Source organism: Onychomys torridus, chromosome 3, assembly GCF_903995425.1.
Source record: "Onychomys torridus chromosome 3, mOncTor1.1, whole genome shotgun sequence".
NCBI classification, from domain to species: Eukaryota; Metazoa; Chordata; class Mammalia; order Rodentia; family Cricetidae; genus Onychomys; species Onychomys torridus.
In genome coordinates, this window is record NC_050445.1 from 40078892 (window position 1) to 40093882 (window position 14991).

Consider the following 14991-nt stretch of genomic DNA (forward strand, 5'->3'; position numbering starts at 1 on the left):
GGGCTATGATCAAAAACACTAATGACAGTCTATGTGGAAGAGGATGCAGAACAAGAGGAACACTCCTCCACTGTTGGTGGGAATGCAAACTTGTACAACCACTGTGGAAATCAGTATGGCGGTTTCTCAGAAAACTGGGAAGCGAACTACCTCAAGACCCAGCCATACCACTCTTGGGCATATACCCAAGGAATGCTCAATCATACCACAAAGACACATGCTCAACTATGTTCATAGCAGCACTATTTGTAATAGCCAGAACCTGGAAACAACCTAGATGCCCGTCAGCTGAAGAATGGATTAAGAAAATGTGGTATATATACACAATGGAGTACTACTTAGCAGAGAAAAACAATGACATCATGAGGTTTGCAGGAAAATGGATGGAACTACAAAATATCATCCTGAGTGAGGTAACCCAGACCCAGAAGGACAAACATGATATGTACTCACTCATAAGTGGATACTAGATATAAAGCAAAGGACAATCAGACTGCAACCCAGAGAACCAGGGAAGCTACCTAGCAGGGGGGACCCTAGGATGACTGAGGTTTATAATAAGTTTTGGGTTTACCAAATAACTGGGCAAGCTTTAGTGAAACATTTCACTCTTAGGATAAGAATTTGTACTGTATCAAGCTGATGAGAGAAAATGCTGGCCATACTTTCCGGAGGGGAGGCTAAAATCTTTTGACTATGGACTAGCCTATATAAAAATGTGTGCTGTAAATCAAACAGTGAAGGGGAAGATGATTAGGAATCTCACTTACACAACTTAAGTAAAACATAGCTTTCTGAAAATTAAAGAAAAAAAGAATATACACACACACATATACATATACATATATATATATGGGCCTGGCTTTGAACTGGAGATTCTCCTGCCTCAGCCTCCTCAGTGCTGGGACTATAGATGTAGACCATCATGCCTGACCTGAAGGGACTATAAGGGAAATCAGTTACTAGCTGTCTAGCATAGAAAGAGTTAAATAATTTCTTTCTAGAATTGACCTCTGTGTCTTCAGTACCAGCTGGATTAATTACTGGTCCTAGAGAGTTTGGGAACAAAGCTCCTCCATGTGCTTGTTAAGGAAGGTTCGTTTGTAATCCACAGGGAGACAATCAGCAAGCTCCTTACAAAGGCAAGGCCTTACTCTCCGCCTGTGCTTTAATTGGGCTAGAACATTCGCTTGGCCACTCATTCTGTCGGAGGGCTCTTGGTGAGCCTGTAGGGCCCTAGGTTGGCTAGTAAACTTATCCTAAGTAGAAAATACTCCTCCTCCCAGGGCACAACTGGAGAAAAAAGGTTATCAAATTCATGTCAGTACCAGTTAAAAGTAAAGATTATAGGAGCTAGAGAAAGGGCTCACTGAAAACCACCAGCTGCATTTCCAGAGGACAGTTTGATTCCTAGAACCCACATGGTAGCCCCTAACAGTTTGCTAAGTACAGTCCCAGGGGACCCAGTGCCTCTTCTGGTATCTGCAGGTTCCGTATGCACGAGCAGTACAGACACATACATAAGGCAAACACCCACACTCCTAAAAATAAAGGTTACATGGAAGCTAACCTGGGCATGGTGACATATGCCTGTCATCCTAGGACTTGGGAGGTGGAGGCAGGAGGATCAGTTCAAGGTCATCCTTAGTTATAAAGCAAATTTGAGAATGGCCTGAATTACAGGACAGCCAGTCACAAAAAAAGCCAAACACTTATACATCATTTTAAAATAAGATTTTATAAAATGCTATGACAGCCTAATTGAAGGGCTGGGGACACATCACTAAATGGTAGAATAATTCACTAGCATATTCAAGACATGGGTTTTGATCTGGTATCTGGATATATAACAAAAGCCTAAACCAGCCAAAATGAAACAATAGCTTACTATGCCATAATCTGCCAGTTACTTTCTGCTGTCCAGCAAATGTATTGTCCTCATTCCAATGTGACTTTATGTGATTCTGGGGATTTGAACTCAGGTCTCCACACTTGTGTGACAAGCCTTTTACCCACTGAGACACCTTCCCAGGCAGATGTTATTTTAATTTGAAATAAGGAACTTCCAAGTCGACAGACCAGTTATATCCAAATTTCAAGAGCAAAGCCCAATGATTTCCTTGCTCATTATCTGGATTATCTACACTACCAACCTCTGTTCAGAGACGATCAAGGTGGCTAATCCTTAAGAAACATAGTTGCCGATACAAGCACTGGCATCTCTTGAACACACTGCCATAGGAACTATGGAAGAGCCAGTGTGAAACTGTGACCTCAGAATGAGTGAAGTCACAGCTTGGCAAATGGAGACACTCATTCAAAGACTTCTTCACAAAGTCAAACTTCTGCTTCCCATCCTCACCCTCCAAGAACCTCTTCAAGTCCCACCGTCTTCTCCTCCCAGGTGGCCGTGCTCTTTCTGAAAACCACATACTAAAATAACAGGCCAGCCTGCCTGCCAACTCAGTGTCCGGTCTAGAAGCCTTAGATTGATGAAGAGCTTTCCCTGTAGCCCAAGTTCACCCATTTACATTAATGTAAGTTAGAAAGGCAGCTTTGTTATTGGAGAAAACTCAAATAGTGCTGTCTTGTACAGACTTTAGGACATGCTTCTTCACGCAACATTTTGCTGTATGACTCTTGTCTGTGTGACTGCTCATTTCTTTTTCTGTTTCTCATGTTACTGAGCCGCTCCTCTGCCTCGTGAGTGATGGGTTAAAGGCGCACACCACTATGTTTACTATGTATTTTCTTAAGAAGAAACTCGGGAAGTGAAGCTGCACTCAACACTCACAGACACCATCTGTTCTGCTCCTACCCACAACGTGACAGTACCCACTGCACCACACTTGCCTTGGATTTGATGTGTACAGGTATTTTGTCAGCAACTGTGTCTGGGTACCACATGTACGGTGCCCAGAGAGGTCAGAAAGGGACTGCATCCCCCAGAACTGAAGTTACAGAAGGTTGTAGGCCACCACACAGGTGCTGGGAATTGATCCTAGGTCTCCTGCAAGAGCAACAAGTGCTCTTAAGCACTGAGCCATCGCCCCAGCCAAACTTTCCCACACTTCTTTCAGTGAGCTATTTATAATGCTTTGCTGATTTTTCTAATTTCTTTATTGTTAATCTGAAGGAAACATTAATCTGTTCTGCATATTAATTCTTTATTTCCTTGGTCTTATTGCATCCTAACTGTATAACTTACATGGCCATTCTCTCTTAGCATTCTTGAATACACCTTACGCTTCTGTTTAAAATAAACTATGTCCTATTTAAGAATATATCACATGTTTAAACAGTTATTATTGACTTTTTAATTGGTCTGCCATGCATACCATGGCATGGTGTTGAGGTCAGGACAACTTTTTTTTTTTTTTTAAAGATTTATTTATTTATTATGTATACAGTGTTCTGACTGCATATATCCCTGCAGACCAGAAGAGGGCACCAGATTTCATTACATATGGTTGTAAGCTACCATGTGGTTGCTGGGAATTGAACTCAGGACCTTTGGAAGAGCAAGCAGTGCTCTTAACCTCCGAGCCATCTCTCCAGCCCAGAGGACAACTTTTAAGAGTCAGTTTTCACCTTCTACCATGTGGGTCTCAAGTATTAAATTTTCATTGTGTCAAGCTCAGAGGCGAGTGCCTTTACATGCTGAGCTAACTTGTTGGCCTATACCATATACTTTTTTTTTTAAAGGACACACACACACACACACACACACACACACACACACACACACACACACACTGGCTGTTTGAACTTAGGTCCTCTTACTTCTTTCTATGACAAGCCCTTTACACTCTCCCAAGCCAGGTGGAGGCCACAGAGGAAGACGTCTTCCTTTCTTCCTTCCTTCCTTCCTTCCTTCCTTCCTTCCTTCCTTCCTTCCTTCCTTCCTTCCCTCCCTCCCTCCCTCCCTCCCTCCCTCCTCTCTTTTGGTGGCGCTGAAGCTTGAACCTAGGGTCTGGTGCATGCTAGCAAGCACTCTACCACCAAGCTGTGTCCCCATCCCTTCTACCCGGTAGTTTATAAAGCATGGCATGGCATGTTATACACTCATACTCTGAAACTTCAGACTGTAAGAAAAGCCTACTGAGAATGGCGGCATATGTCTGTAAAACAATCATTTTGGAGTCAGAGACAGGAGGACCAGGAGTTCAAAGCCAGCCTGCTGAGTTACATGACATCCCACCCACAAAAGAGGAAGTGCTTTCAATGGAGAGGCAGTCTGGAACTACTGTTTATAACAGTGGATAACACAAAATCCGAGGGTTTAAAACTACAGCTGCTTGAGTTCCACCCACAAAGATTCAGACTTAACTGGCCTGGAGTGAACCATATACTGAGGTGTTAAATCCCCCCACGTGAGTTAGTGTGCAGCCAACCTTGAAGACCACCGACCTGGTACACTTTAATCCAGCTCCCCCTTTCTTTCCTTTAAATCATCTGACATACAACATAAAACTTACTACCCTAACATGCACTCACTATGTATGATTATCATCACTGTTTCCAGAACTGGTTTTCATTATCATCCTTTAACTCCATTTGGATTCTTCCAGTCCCTGGTAACCTTTCCACTTATCTCCATGGCTTCACCTATTGAAGAATCTCGGTTTTGTGCTCACTTCTCTTTATTTCACTTAGGAAAGGCCAGATCTACACTTCATCAAAACAAAATAAAACCTTCAAAAAGTCCAGACTGACAGGGCTAGAGAGATGGCTCAGAGGTTAAGAGCACTGGTTGCTCTTCAAGAGGACCCAGGTTCAGTTCCCAGCATCCACATGGCAGCTCACAGCTGTCTGATTCCCGCATGCACCAATGTATATAAAATTAAAAAAAAAAATTAAAACAACAACAACAACAACGGCCTGACAATAGACTGAATATTTTTAAGGGAAATGGGTCAAACTTTGTGAGTAACTCTTGCTAATGAAGCAACTGTTGTGTGGACTATTTCGGAAGGTTTTCCTGAAACCAATGAATTACTGTGCAGCTGCATCATCACTGCCAGGGACTATTAATGCAACAAAGCTGGTCCCAGCGAGGATAAAAGGAAGACGGCAAGTTCAAGGCGGCAGTGAGAAGAGCCAAGGGAGGAGGAGAATGACCCAGTGACACTGGTTCTGTAATTCCTTCCATAATGCAGTCTTTACCTGTATCTTTTCAATATAGCACTCCCCAAATGTACAACCTCTCCAGAACAGGAGAGGCCTTTCCCGCTCACCTGTGGCCAACTATTTCCCACTCCTTCCCTAACCCACCATGTAGCTCTGGCTACCCTGGAACTCACTATGTAGACCAGGCTGACCTCAAATTCAGAGATACATTTACCCCTGCTTCCCAAGTGGTGAGATTAAAGTCTGTGCTCCCACCCCTCACCCAGACTGTTTTAAGTACTAAAAACCCTTCAGGAGACAATGTAATTCTCAGGCTCCAAGTGCAACTGAGAACTAGCAGCATCGGCTGGCATTATTACCTGGCATTACCCTTAGGCCTCACTCCCTCAGTAGATCACAGCAGGCACCTGACAAGACCTAGGGCACTGTCCACAGAGTAGTATCTAAGCACAGATGAAGCCCACTTGAGACCCTGGTCTATCATACCTACAACAATTTACTAATGTGACATTCCAATTTTCTGAAAAACAAAAAACACAAAACAAAACAAAAAAACAAGGCATGCACAGTAGCACACACCTACAGTCTGGGAGGCTGAGGCAGAATTGTTTGAACTCAAAAGTTCAAGATGTTCTGGGTATGACAGTACACACCTGGGAGACAGAGGCAGGTTTATGAGTTTGAGGCCTGCTTGATTTACATAGTGAGTTCTAGGACAGCCAGAGCTACATAGTGAGGCCCTGTCTCAAAGAAAAAACAAAAACAAAACTAAACAAAACAACAAAAACCCCAACAAGCTCAGGACTACTTCTAGCAACAGAGAACCTAACTTATACCCCTAAAATGGATTACTCTGCTCAGCCTTATTTCAACCTTCTCAAACTTTTATGTAAGAGTGCTTTAAAAGGAGAATTATACTTATTTGTTATTGTGTGTTGGTTTTTCATGACAAGCTCTCATATTGCTCAGGCTGTCCTCAAACTTGCTGTGCAGCTAAGGCTGGCCTTGAACTTGAAATTTTGGTCCTTCAGCTGTCACCTCCTAAGTGCTGAGGTTACAGATGTGTACTGCCATGCTCACTGAGGTTACAGATGTGTACCACCGTACTCTCCAAAAATTATACATTCAAAACACAACAAAAAAGCTGAGGAAAACCCAAAGCACAATGACAGCCATGCTCTGCCACTGTGCTGCTTTCTAAACACAGGGTAGTCAGTTCTGAATGAAGGTCAACTGCTTCACGCTGTAACTCCCTCAATCTACATGAGACAATTTCCAGCATTTACAATGAAAAGAAGGGGGAGCTAGGGAGACAGCTTAGTAATTAAGACTGCTTACTGCTCTTGCAGAGGACTGCGGGGCAACAGATGTTGTCTTCTGGCATCTGCTACATATATGTACACATATTCTCACTCTCTCACACACCCACCACATACACATGCACAAAATCACTCACTCATAATTAGAAATGAAGTCAGTTGTACCTAGGTGTGGCGGTACATGTCTTTAATTCCAGCACAGAGAAGGCAGAAACTGATGGACTTCTGTCAGTTTAAGGCCAGTCTGATCTACATAGCAAATTCCAGGTAAGACCCTCTCTCTCTCAAAACAAAGCCTTTGAGAAGTAAAAACAGTAAAGCCTCACTCAGTATCTTAAAATTCAGTATGAAAAAGAAATGAAAGCTTACAAAAGCCAACAGTAATAACAGCTCCGTGAGATGGTTTAGTTCTCAAAGCATTTTCCTCTATAATACCTAATTTTCACTTCCTCCACTTTATGAGGCAGGAAGGCTCCTAAAAGTAAGGCCTAGAGTTAATTATCATAGTAGTGCTGGGACTAGCAACTAGACTGTAGCATTCTCTTAAAAATAGTTTATTTAATTTACAGAGAATCAACAAAGCTAACATTGGGCCAGCATTAGGCAGGACTCTCCTTGGATGATTCAGAACAAATTTCAGGTCTGTACACAGACTCATACATCTAAGCTGGCCCCACTGCATAAACACCAGTCACCTCCACATCAAAACTGCAGTTAAGATGGGTAACAGATGTCTGGTTAACCAGAGTCTATCATATCAGTAGGAGAGCCCAGTTTCCCAAGACTTGATCACTTTAAGCAAGTTATAAATTACCCACAGAGTCTGAAATCTAGAATTAAAACTCGGTCATACTCTTTTTTACTTTATTTTATTTTTTTATTGCTACAGTCATATCTGAATTCTGCTTTCTTTTTTTGCCCCCAGAGCTGAGGACTGAACCCAAGCACTCTACCACTGAGCTAAATCCCCAACTCCATGAATTCTGCTTTCTTGACTATAAAGTTCTCTCTCTCTCTCTCTGTCTCTCTCTCTCTCTCTCTCTCACACACACACACACACACACACACACACACACACACACACAGAACATAAATGAGGTACCCCTGTGAATAATTTAATAGCATGCCTTCCAATATTTTGTAGCTCTATAGAAATCCAAGCTAGTAAAAAGAATTCTTGATATTTTTGTCCCATAAAGAAGAAAAGTGATCTTTGGTCACAAGAGAGCAGAAACATTATCAAACTTGCACCCTAAAAAAATTCAAGCTTATTATAAAAACTGGAAATTAGATTTTTTGTGATTATAAAAACAATCCATAAAGAGAAAAACTCCATAAAATTAATAATGCTATCTATATTATTACATTAATAAAGCAACTATCCATGCTTATCAATGAAGAAAATGGAAACCATCCATGATGTCAATATCCATAAGTAATCACTTAATATTTTGATGTACATTCTTACAAACTTTAGTGCACATACTTGAGCATGTTTTGTATACACATTTTAAAAAGTGAGGTCAACTAACTCTAACTTTGTATTCTCTGAATTAAAAAAAAAAATCTAGCCTTTGAAATGAAAAAAAAAAAAAAAAAGGAAGGAAGGAAGGAAGAAACAAACAAACAGAAACAGTAAAGCTGCAACCTCCTACTACAAATAGAAAGTATTCTTTTTAGTACCTAATAGGTCACTGAATAGTAAATAACCCTGCCATCTTTGGGCCATGGTATGCCTCCTCCCATGTAAGTAGCTAGCATTCCTATTATAATTTAACCACTAGTTAAACTTTCCTATTGTAAACAATGCTGTCAAAAATAGTAAACAATCACTCTTGCTTTACTAAAGAACAAACCATGCACCTTTTAAAGATTATTTATATTTTTACTTTTAATTATGTGCACATATCTGTGTGTGGGCATATGCGTATGAGGGCAAGTACCTACAGAGCTGTCAGGTCTCCTGGAGCTGGAGTTATAGGCAGTTCTAAGCCATCCTACATGGGTACTGAGAACCAAATTCGGATCCGTCCAATCCAAGACATGCACACTTTAAACTCTGCACCACCAACCCGCCTCTTAGAAGCACCAGTTTACATTCTCAGGGACAATATGTAGAAGTGCTTTTTCCCCATGCCTCTCGTCTATCCAGGCTTGGTTTCAAATTAAACACTCTTACTACTGTTGAAAATGAAAGGCTTTGGATCATTTAAAATGGGGCATTTGGCTCAGCTTACGAGGAAAGTTATGAGGGGAGAAGACAGTGAGAGGGAGGGGAGAAAATACGCTTCTGAATACTTTCCAATACTTTGAAATTTTCATTCTGTTAGGGTTGGTCTTTTATCACCCTATTTACTCCTCCTCACGTTGTAATTTCTTGATGTTTATTTATTTATTGTGGGGGCACTGCCACAGAGCACATGAAAAGGGGGCCAGGTCTCTCCTTCCACCATGTGGACTCAGGTCATCAGGCTTGGCGGCAAGCACCTTCAACCACCTCTCCGGGCTCCATAAATGCTAAGGCCTTTAAAACTATTTGCTTTGTTTTGATTTCAATCATCACTTGTGTGAGAAGGGAAAGGAGGAAATGAATGGCAGTGAACGTGCAGGCTGCTGATGACAAAGTCTCTCTGTGTAGCTGGTGATCAAGCATCAGCTTTCCTTGGATCTGTCAGCATGTCCTGATCTATCTACCAAGTGTGTGGCATGGAATGGGGCACAATGAGGTTCCAATGCTTTGCTTTCTAACTTCTGTGGCTATTGAATGCTCATCATGAAGATCAGCATGTAAGCATGCTTATTATCATCAAAACCTTGGACTACTTCAACTAACACATCAAACATGGCATTAAAGGAAAAAACCCACCACAGAAGATGATTCTATGCTAGTATCCTACACCAGAGGATCAGCTTACTTTACATGCATCTCATGGCTGAGATTCTTAAGAGCAGATTCTTAAAGGTAACTATGCAAAATGGAACTAGCAATAGAATGTAACACCAACTATGAAAGGGTAGGAATATGTCTTTTTTTTCTGAACCATTACTGAAATACCCTCCATGTTCACAGAAAGGCCTGGTGTTCCAATAATCAAATGGTCACAGGTTAGGTTTAGTACTACTTTTTTAGACAGGGTCTCATTATGTACTACAGGCTAGCCTTGGATTCTTATGATTCTCCTGCATCTATACTCAGATTCTGGGATCCTAGCCCATGTGATACCACACCCTGCTCTGCCTTTATATTTATAAAATGCAATGCTACTTCTCATCAAGTCGCAGGTTCAGACCTATTCAGGGAACCAGCTGACCACTACTTTATTGAATTCAGTTTTGTTCCAATATTCTCAGACTATTTACTAAACTGGTACTATTGTTTAGATGGCATGGGATTTTAGGTGTCAGGCATCTGAACTGAACAACAATTAAAAAAAAGTTATTGCTCTAAAATTCTACATGGAGAAACAGACCAAAACCAAAAGTTAGTAAAGAACCCAGCACTTGGGAGGCTGAGACAGCCGCTGAGTTTGAGGTCAGCCTGGTCTACATAGCAATTTCCAGTTCAGCCAGGGTTACAGAGAAACCCTGCCTCAAAAACCTGTTGGTAGAATGGAGGAGCAGCCCTGCCTGCTAAACTTGTCTATCTTGACTGTAATGCCTGAAACATCTAAGAGTTTCCAGGTCAAACCAACACCAAGCAGAAAACTTCCTTCCCTAGCACAGAGATCCCAGAGGGTGAGAGGGTGGTCAGCAGAGAGGAGGGTGCATGTCTGCGCTCAGTCAGGGGGTTCCTCCTGGGACTCTGCCTTCTCCAAGGCTGCCATACATTCTAGTCTATGTCTCCTGCTCTGCTCACACCACAGAAGACAAAGCTAGAAAGTGAGGAGCAGCCTGCCCACACCTGCATCTCTTGTCTCTGCATCTCCTCCTCACTTCCCGCCCTGTACCTGGGTCATTTTGTCCACAGAGACTGGAATCCCGTCGATGGTGAGAGGTGGCAGTTCTGAATTAACCTCCTGTGGCGCAGGGGCGTGTTCTGCTAGAGCCGACTCCAGGTCTTCCAGGATCATGCTCTTGTACTTTCGCACCTGCAGGGAATTAAGGGCAGAAATAAACAAGATGCTCCGCAGCCAGGGAGGGCTGGTGCCAAGCAACAAGAAAGTGGGTGGGGCAGTGTCCCTTGGCCACGGCACAGCTCCAAGAACAAACAGTCCAGCAAGTAGAAGGTGAAAATACCCGCTGGCCCCAAAGACACCACTGAACCAAATCAAATGAGAAGATGATGAAAGTTTAAGTAACAAGAGGAAGGAGCCAGGGGGAACTTCCACAGAAATACTACTGTTTCTCAGTTAAGAGTCTTGTCTCAAGCCACAGAGATCCAACACCTGCTCCAAATATAATGTAAATAACATCCAAATAACATCCATTACTCTGCTTTTCCCAGGCCAGTTCTGACCCAGGTCACATTTAATGTGACAGTTAGCTTCACAATCATTTTCCAGCTCTGAGGACTTATGTCTCTGAACTCTAATGTATTTGAAACTGCTTTTTTTTTTTTAAATAGAAAGCCAGGTTCCACATGGACAGGAGATCCAAGTGCTCAAGAGGCTAGACTGAAAAGAATCACACAAAACAAGAGATGGATAATACACCTGAGAGCCAAAGTGCCATCACTAGTAAGGCCTGAGGCCAGGGAGCCCCACTGGCCAACCTCTCCTCCTTCAGGTACTCCCTGGAGACAGATGCACTTAAAAGCCACGGTGCCTTTCTCCACCTCAGCACAGTTCTTCACCAGTGCTGTCCCGACTCTGCTCTTCACCAGTGCAGTGAAAGGGATCTTGAGACAGCAGAACCTTGGGCAGAGGCCGTGCAGAGTGTATGTGCACATCCTTCTATCATGAGCAAGAAAGGGAGGCACACACTGGATCCGCAACCATCAAAAATGGGTTTATTCCCTTAGAATACACAAGGGGCTGAGGATGTCTTCAGAGATAATAAAGCCATGGAATTATGGAGCTATAGCTAGATGGGAGAGGACATTAACTTGTTTGGGGCACTTTCTTGGAATGCAAAGACAAAATGAATTTTGTCAAGAAGTACCAACAGTGTTTTCTGCTCAGTGAACTTACTTCTATACTGGTGTCTCACTGTGAGGCTCAGAAGAGAAAGATCCCATACTCTACCCCACACACCTAACAGTAACCAGACCCAGTTCTAAAGCGACAGGACCCTCCAGACAGCAGTGTGAAGGAGAGGAAAGAAAAATGGCCCAAATGCTAGACTCACTATAACTCGACTAAATCAGTTTTATAATAACACAAAAAAGCTTCAGGGGGCTGCAGAGATGGCTCAGAGGTTAAGAGCACCAACTGTTCTTCCAGAGGTCGAGTTCCCAGCAATCACATAGTGGCTCACAACCATCTGTAATGAGATCTGGCTCCCTCTTCTGGCTTTCAGGGATACATGCAGAAAGAACACTATATACATAATAAATAAATACATCTTCAAAAAAAAAAAAAGCTTCAAATAGTATCACCAGTATGTGTATGACGACATAAGTTAAGCACTGCTACTATCTATGCATTATACAGCCTTCTATTTTCTGAGTTTTTATGCTTCTAGTCCACAAAGAGGATTGGAGAATGGAACAAAGCCTGACTCTTCCAAGTCTGGGTTCTTTAACTTAGTGTATCAAGCTGAATTCACACGTGCAGGCCCATAGAAGGAATGAAAACGGTATAAAAAAAACTTTTGATTGTGGTGGTAATAGCTGGCATTCAAAGATGGGAAAACACTGGGTTATTACTATTACATTAGTCAGTATCAAATAATTTCAGCCCTGGGTGGTGGTGGTGGTGAGGATTCAAGACAAGGTTTCTCTGTATAGCCCTGGTTGTCCTGGAACTCACTCTGTAGACCAGGCTAGCATTGAACTCACAGAGATCCACCTGTCTATGCCTCCCAAGTGCTGGGATTAAAGGCGTGTGCCACCACTGACCGGCTAATTTCAGTCATTTTTATGGATCAAGAAAAGTCATATTCTGGTATTTCGCTAAACTGCTGACAGATTATGTTTTAGAGTAATTTGCAACAAAACAATCCAGGTGAACACAGCACTCCCATCTGAGCTTGCTGAGTAGAGTACATTTCCCAGAATCATAGAGCTGTGTTTCAAGTCCATCTGATCCCTCAGTTCTGAGATGCATTCCCCACTTCCTACCCACAAACCTCATTTTCTAGTCTTCCAAAGTCTCAGTGCATCTAAAACTGTTGGCCAGCATCCTCGTTAGTTTTTGCTTCTAGCAAGTTCTTTTCTACTTCTGGGCCTTTAATTCTGCTTCTCATTCAAATATTGCCTATTTTAAAAAGTCCAACTCCATTTCCACATACACTCTGAAAAACCTTCTCACTTCCTGTCTTAATCATATTCCTGTTTTAAATTCCTAGTCTCAAATAATGTATCACTTATACTACTGTTCCCAGAACACAGTATGTACAGCAAATTCGTGACACTGCTGACTGGTCTTTTTTAACACGTCTCATGAAATATTTCATGTATTCAGACACACAGAGAGGTATATTATCAAATATTCTCATGAATTCTAGGGATAGAAGGTTAGGTTTAAGGCACTTACACAAACCATTAGAGTTTCGGACACAAATGTACTGTTGAAAATTTAGAAACTGGCCTTTAGTCAGGTTGTAAAAAACAGCCTTGGACAATATACCATGATTCTTCTGCATTTCTGAAGCTTTCTGGATATGAGTAGTCTTTGGAAAGTTCCATGAAAGATCTTTTTATAAATTTACACATATGGGGTTGGAGAGATGGCTCATCTGTTAAGAGCACTGACTGTTCTTCCAGAGGACTCAGGTTCAATTCCCAGCACCCATATGGCAGCTCACAACTCTCAGTATCTCCAAGATCTGATACCCTCACACAGACATATATGCAGGCAAGACAGCAGCACAAAAAATAAAAATAAATAAATTTTAAAAATTTACCCAGGTGCCACTGTGACTAAAATAGATTGTCACCTGGAGCATACCACTGGGAGTGGCCGAGCATGGTGCATCCCTCACACTTGTGACTCTGGCTGCCTGAGAGCTATGCTCCAGCTGTGGCTAGTGAAGTTCAGCCGGCTTCCCCCTGCTCTCTTTCCAGCCCCCGGACTAATAAGCTCCTCCACCAAGTGTGGACTCCTAGGATTGTTTGTTTTACAGCAAGATTTTGTGTTTGTCTCCTCCTGCCTCTCGCTATGCATGTGCTATGGCACTGTGTGTGAAGGTCGGAGGACAATGTGTAGGAATGGATTTTCTCCCTCCACCACGGGGTTCCAAGGAATGAATTCCAATCATTGGGCTTGCCAGCAAGAGTCTTTATCCACTGAGCCGGATAATTAGCCCAGGTGTCTAGTCTTGAGACTTGAAAATGAAAGCATTTAGGCGGACTCTTATCTTAGACTTTGCATATGTGAGTGTGATTCCATATGCACTGAGGTCAGGAGAGCCTCAGGTGTTAGTCTTCATGGCCCTGGAGCAGCTGAGTTCTGACCCAGTCTCCCATCTCTTTTCAGGAGCACTGGGATTACAGATGTGGGCTACCACACCCAGCTTTAGTTCTGAGGATTCAAACTTAGGCCCTCAAGCTTGCACGGCAAGGTGCTTTATCTAAGGAGCAATCGCCCCAGCTCCAGTTACTACTTTTAAAACATCTGTCTACATTTTATGTAAGTGAAACCATTTTTTAAAACCTATATAAATAAATGAAGGACACAGTCCACTATCTATCAGGTAGAGAAAGAAAAAAAAAAAAGGCAGAAGAATGACTTCTAGGAAGCTACCTCAGCCCTTTGTGACTGAGTGGCCAGTTGTATTCAGTGGACCCAGCTAAATGCTCCAGCCCCATGGCTCTGACTAAAGAGCTCTACCTTTGCCAGGTGGTGGTGCACACCTTTAATCCCAGCACTGAGAGACAAAGGCAGGCGGATCTCTGAGAGTTCGAGGCTAGCCTGGGCTACAGAGCGAATTCCAGGACTGTCAGAACTGTATCACAAAGAAACCCTGTCTTGGAAAACAAAACAAAAACAACAAAAAAAGGAACTCTACTTTCAGAGTTCTTGGGAAGTTGTTTTTTGTTTTTGTTTTTGTTTGTTTTTTTTTTCTGTTTTTGAGACGACTGTTTCTCTGTTTAGCTTTGGAGCCTGTCCTGGATCTCACTCTGTAGACCAGGCTGGCCTAGAACTCACAGAGATCCACCTGGCTCTGTCTCCCGAGTGCTGGGATTAAAGGCACGTGCCGCCACTGCCTGGCTCTCAAGAAAATATTTTAGGCTGTTCCCATGAAAAAGTTGAGAAAGTCTATGGTTAGCACAAAGCCTCAGAGAGCTGCCCTCAGAGCACAGTAACCAGCATTAGCTCAAGCACTGCCTAAGCTCAGTGCTTCTCTCAGCACTTCCACTTAGTTTATATCGCACAATCAGACTTAACATCTGTCCCCAGGGAGGAAAGTATTGTGATCCTTATTGCACACACAGGACATT

The 14991-nt window shown here is 42.5% G+C and overlaps 1 protein-coding gene across 6 annotated transcripts in view; it reads right to left on the minus strand.

Annotated features, from left to right (window-relative positions):
* The window catches only part of Nrf1 (nuclear respiratory factor 1), a 107428-nt gene that overhangs the window by 39251 nt on the left and 53186 nt on the right, over positions 1-14991 (minus strand). For all 6 annotated transcript variants that reach the window (XM_036180790.1, XM_036180791.1, XM_036180786.1 and 3 more), the window contains one exon: positions 10397-10537. In XM_036180790.1, coding sequence (XP_036036683.1) covers positions 10397-10537 — 141 coding nt within the window. The remainder of the gene's footprint in view (positions 1-10396; positions 10538-14991) is intronic.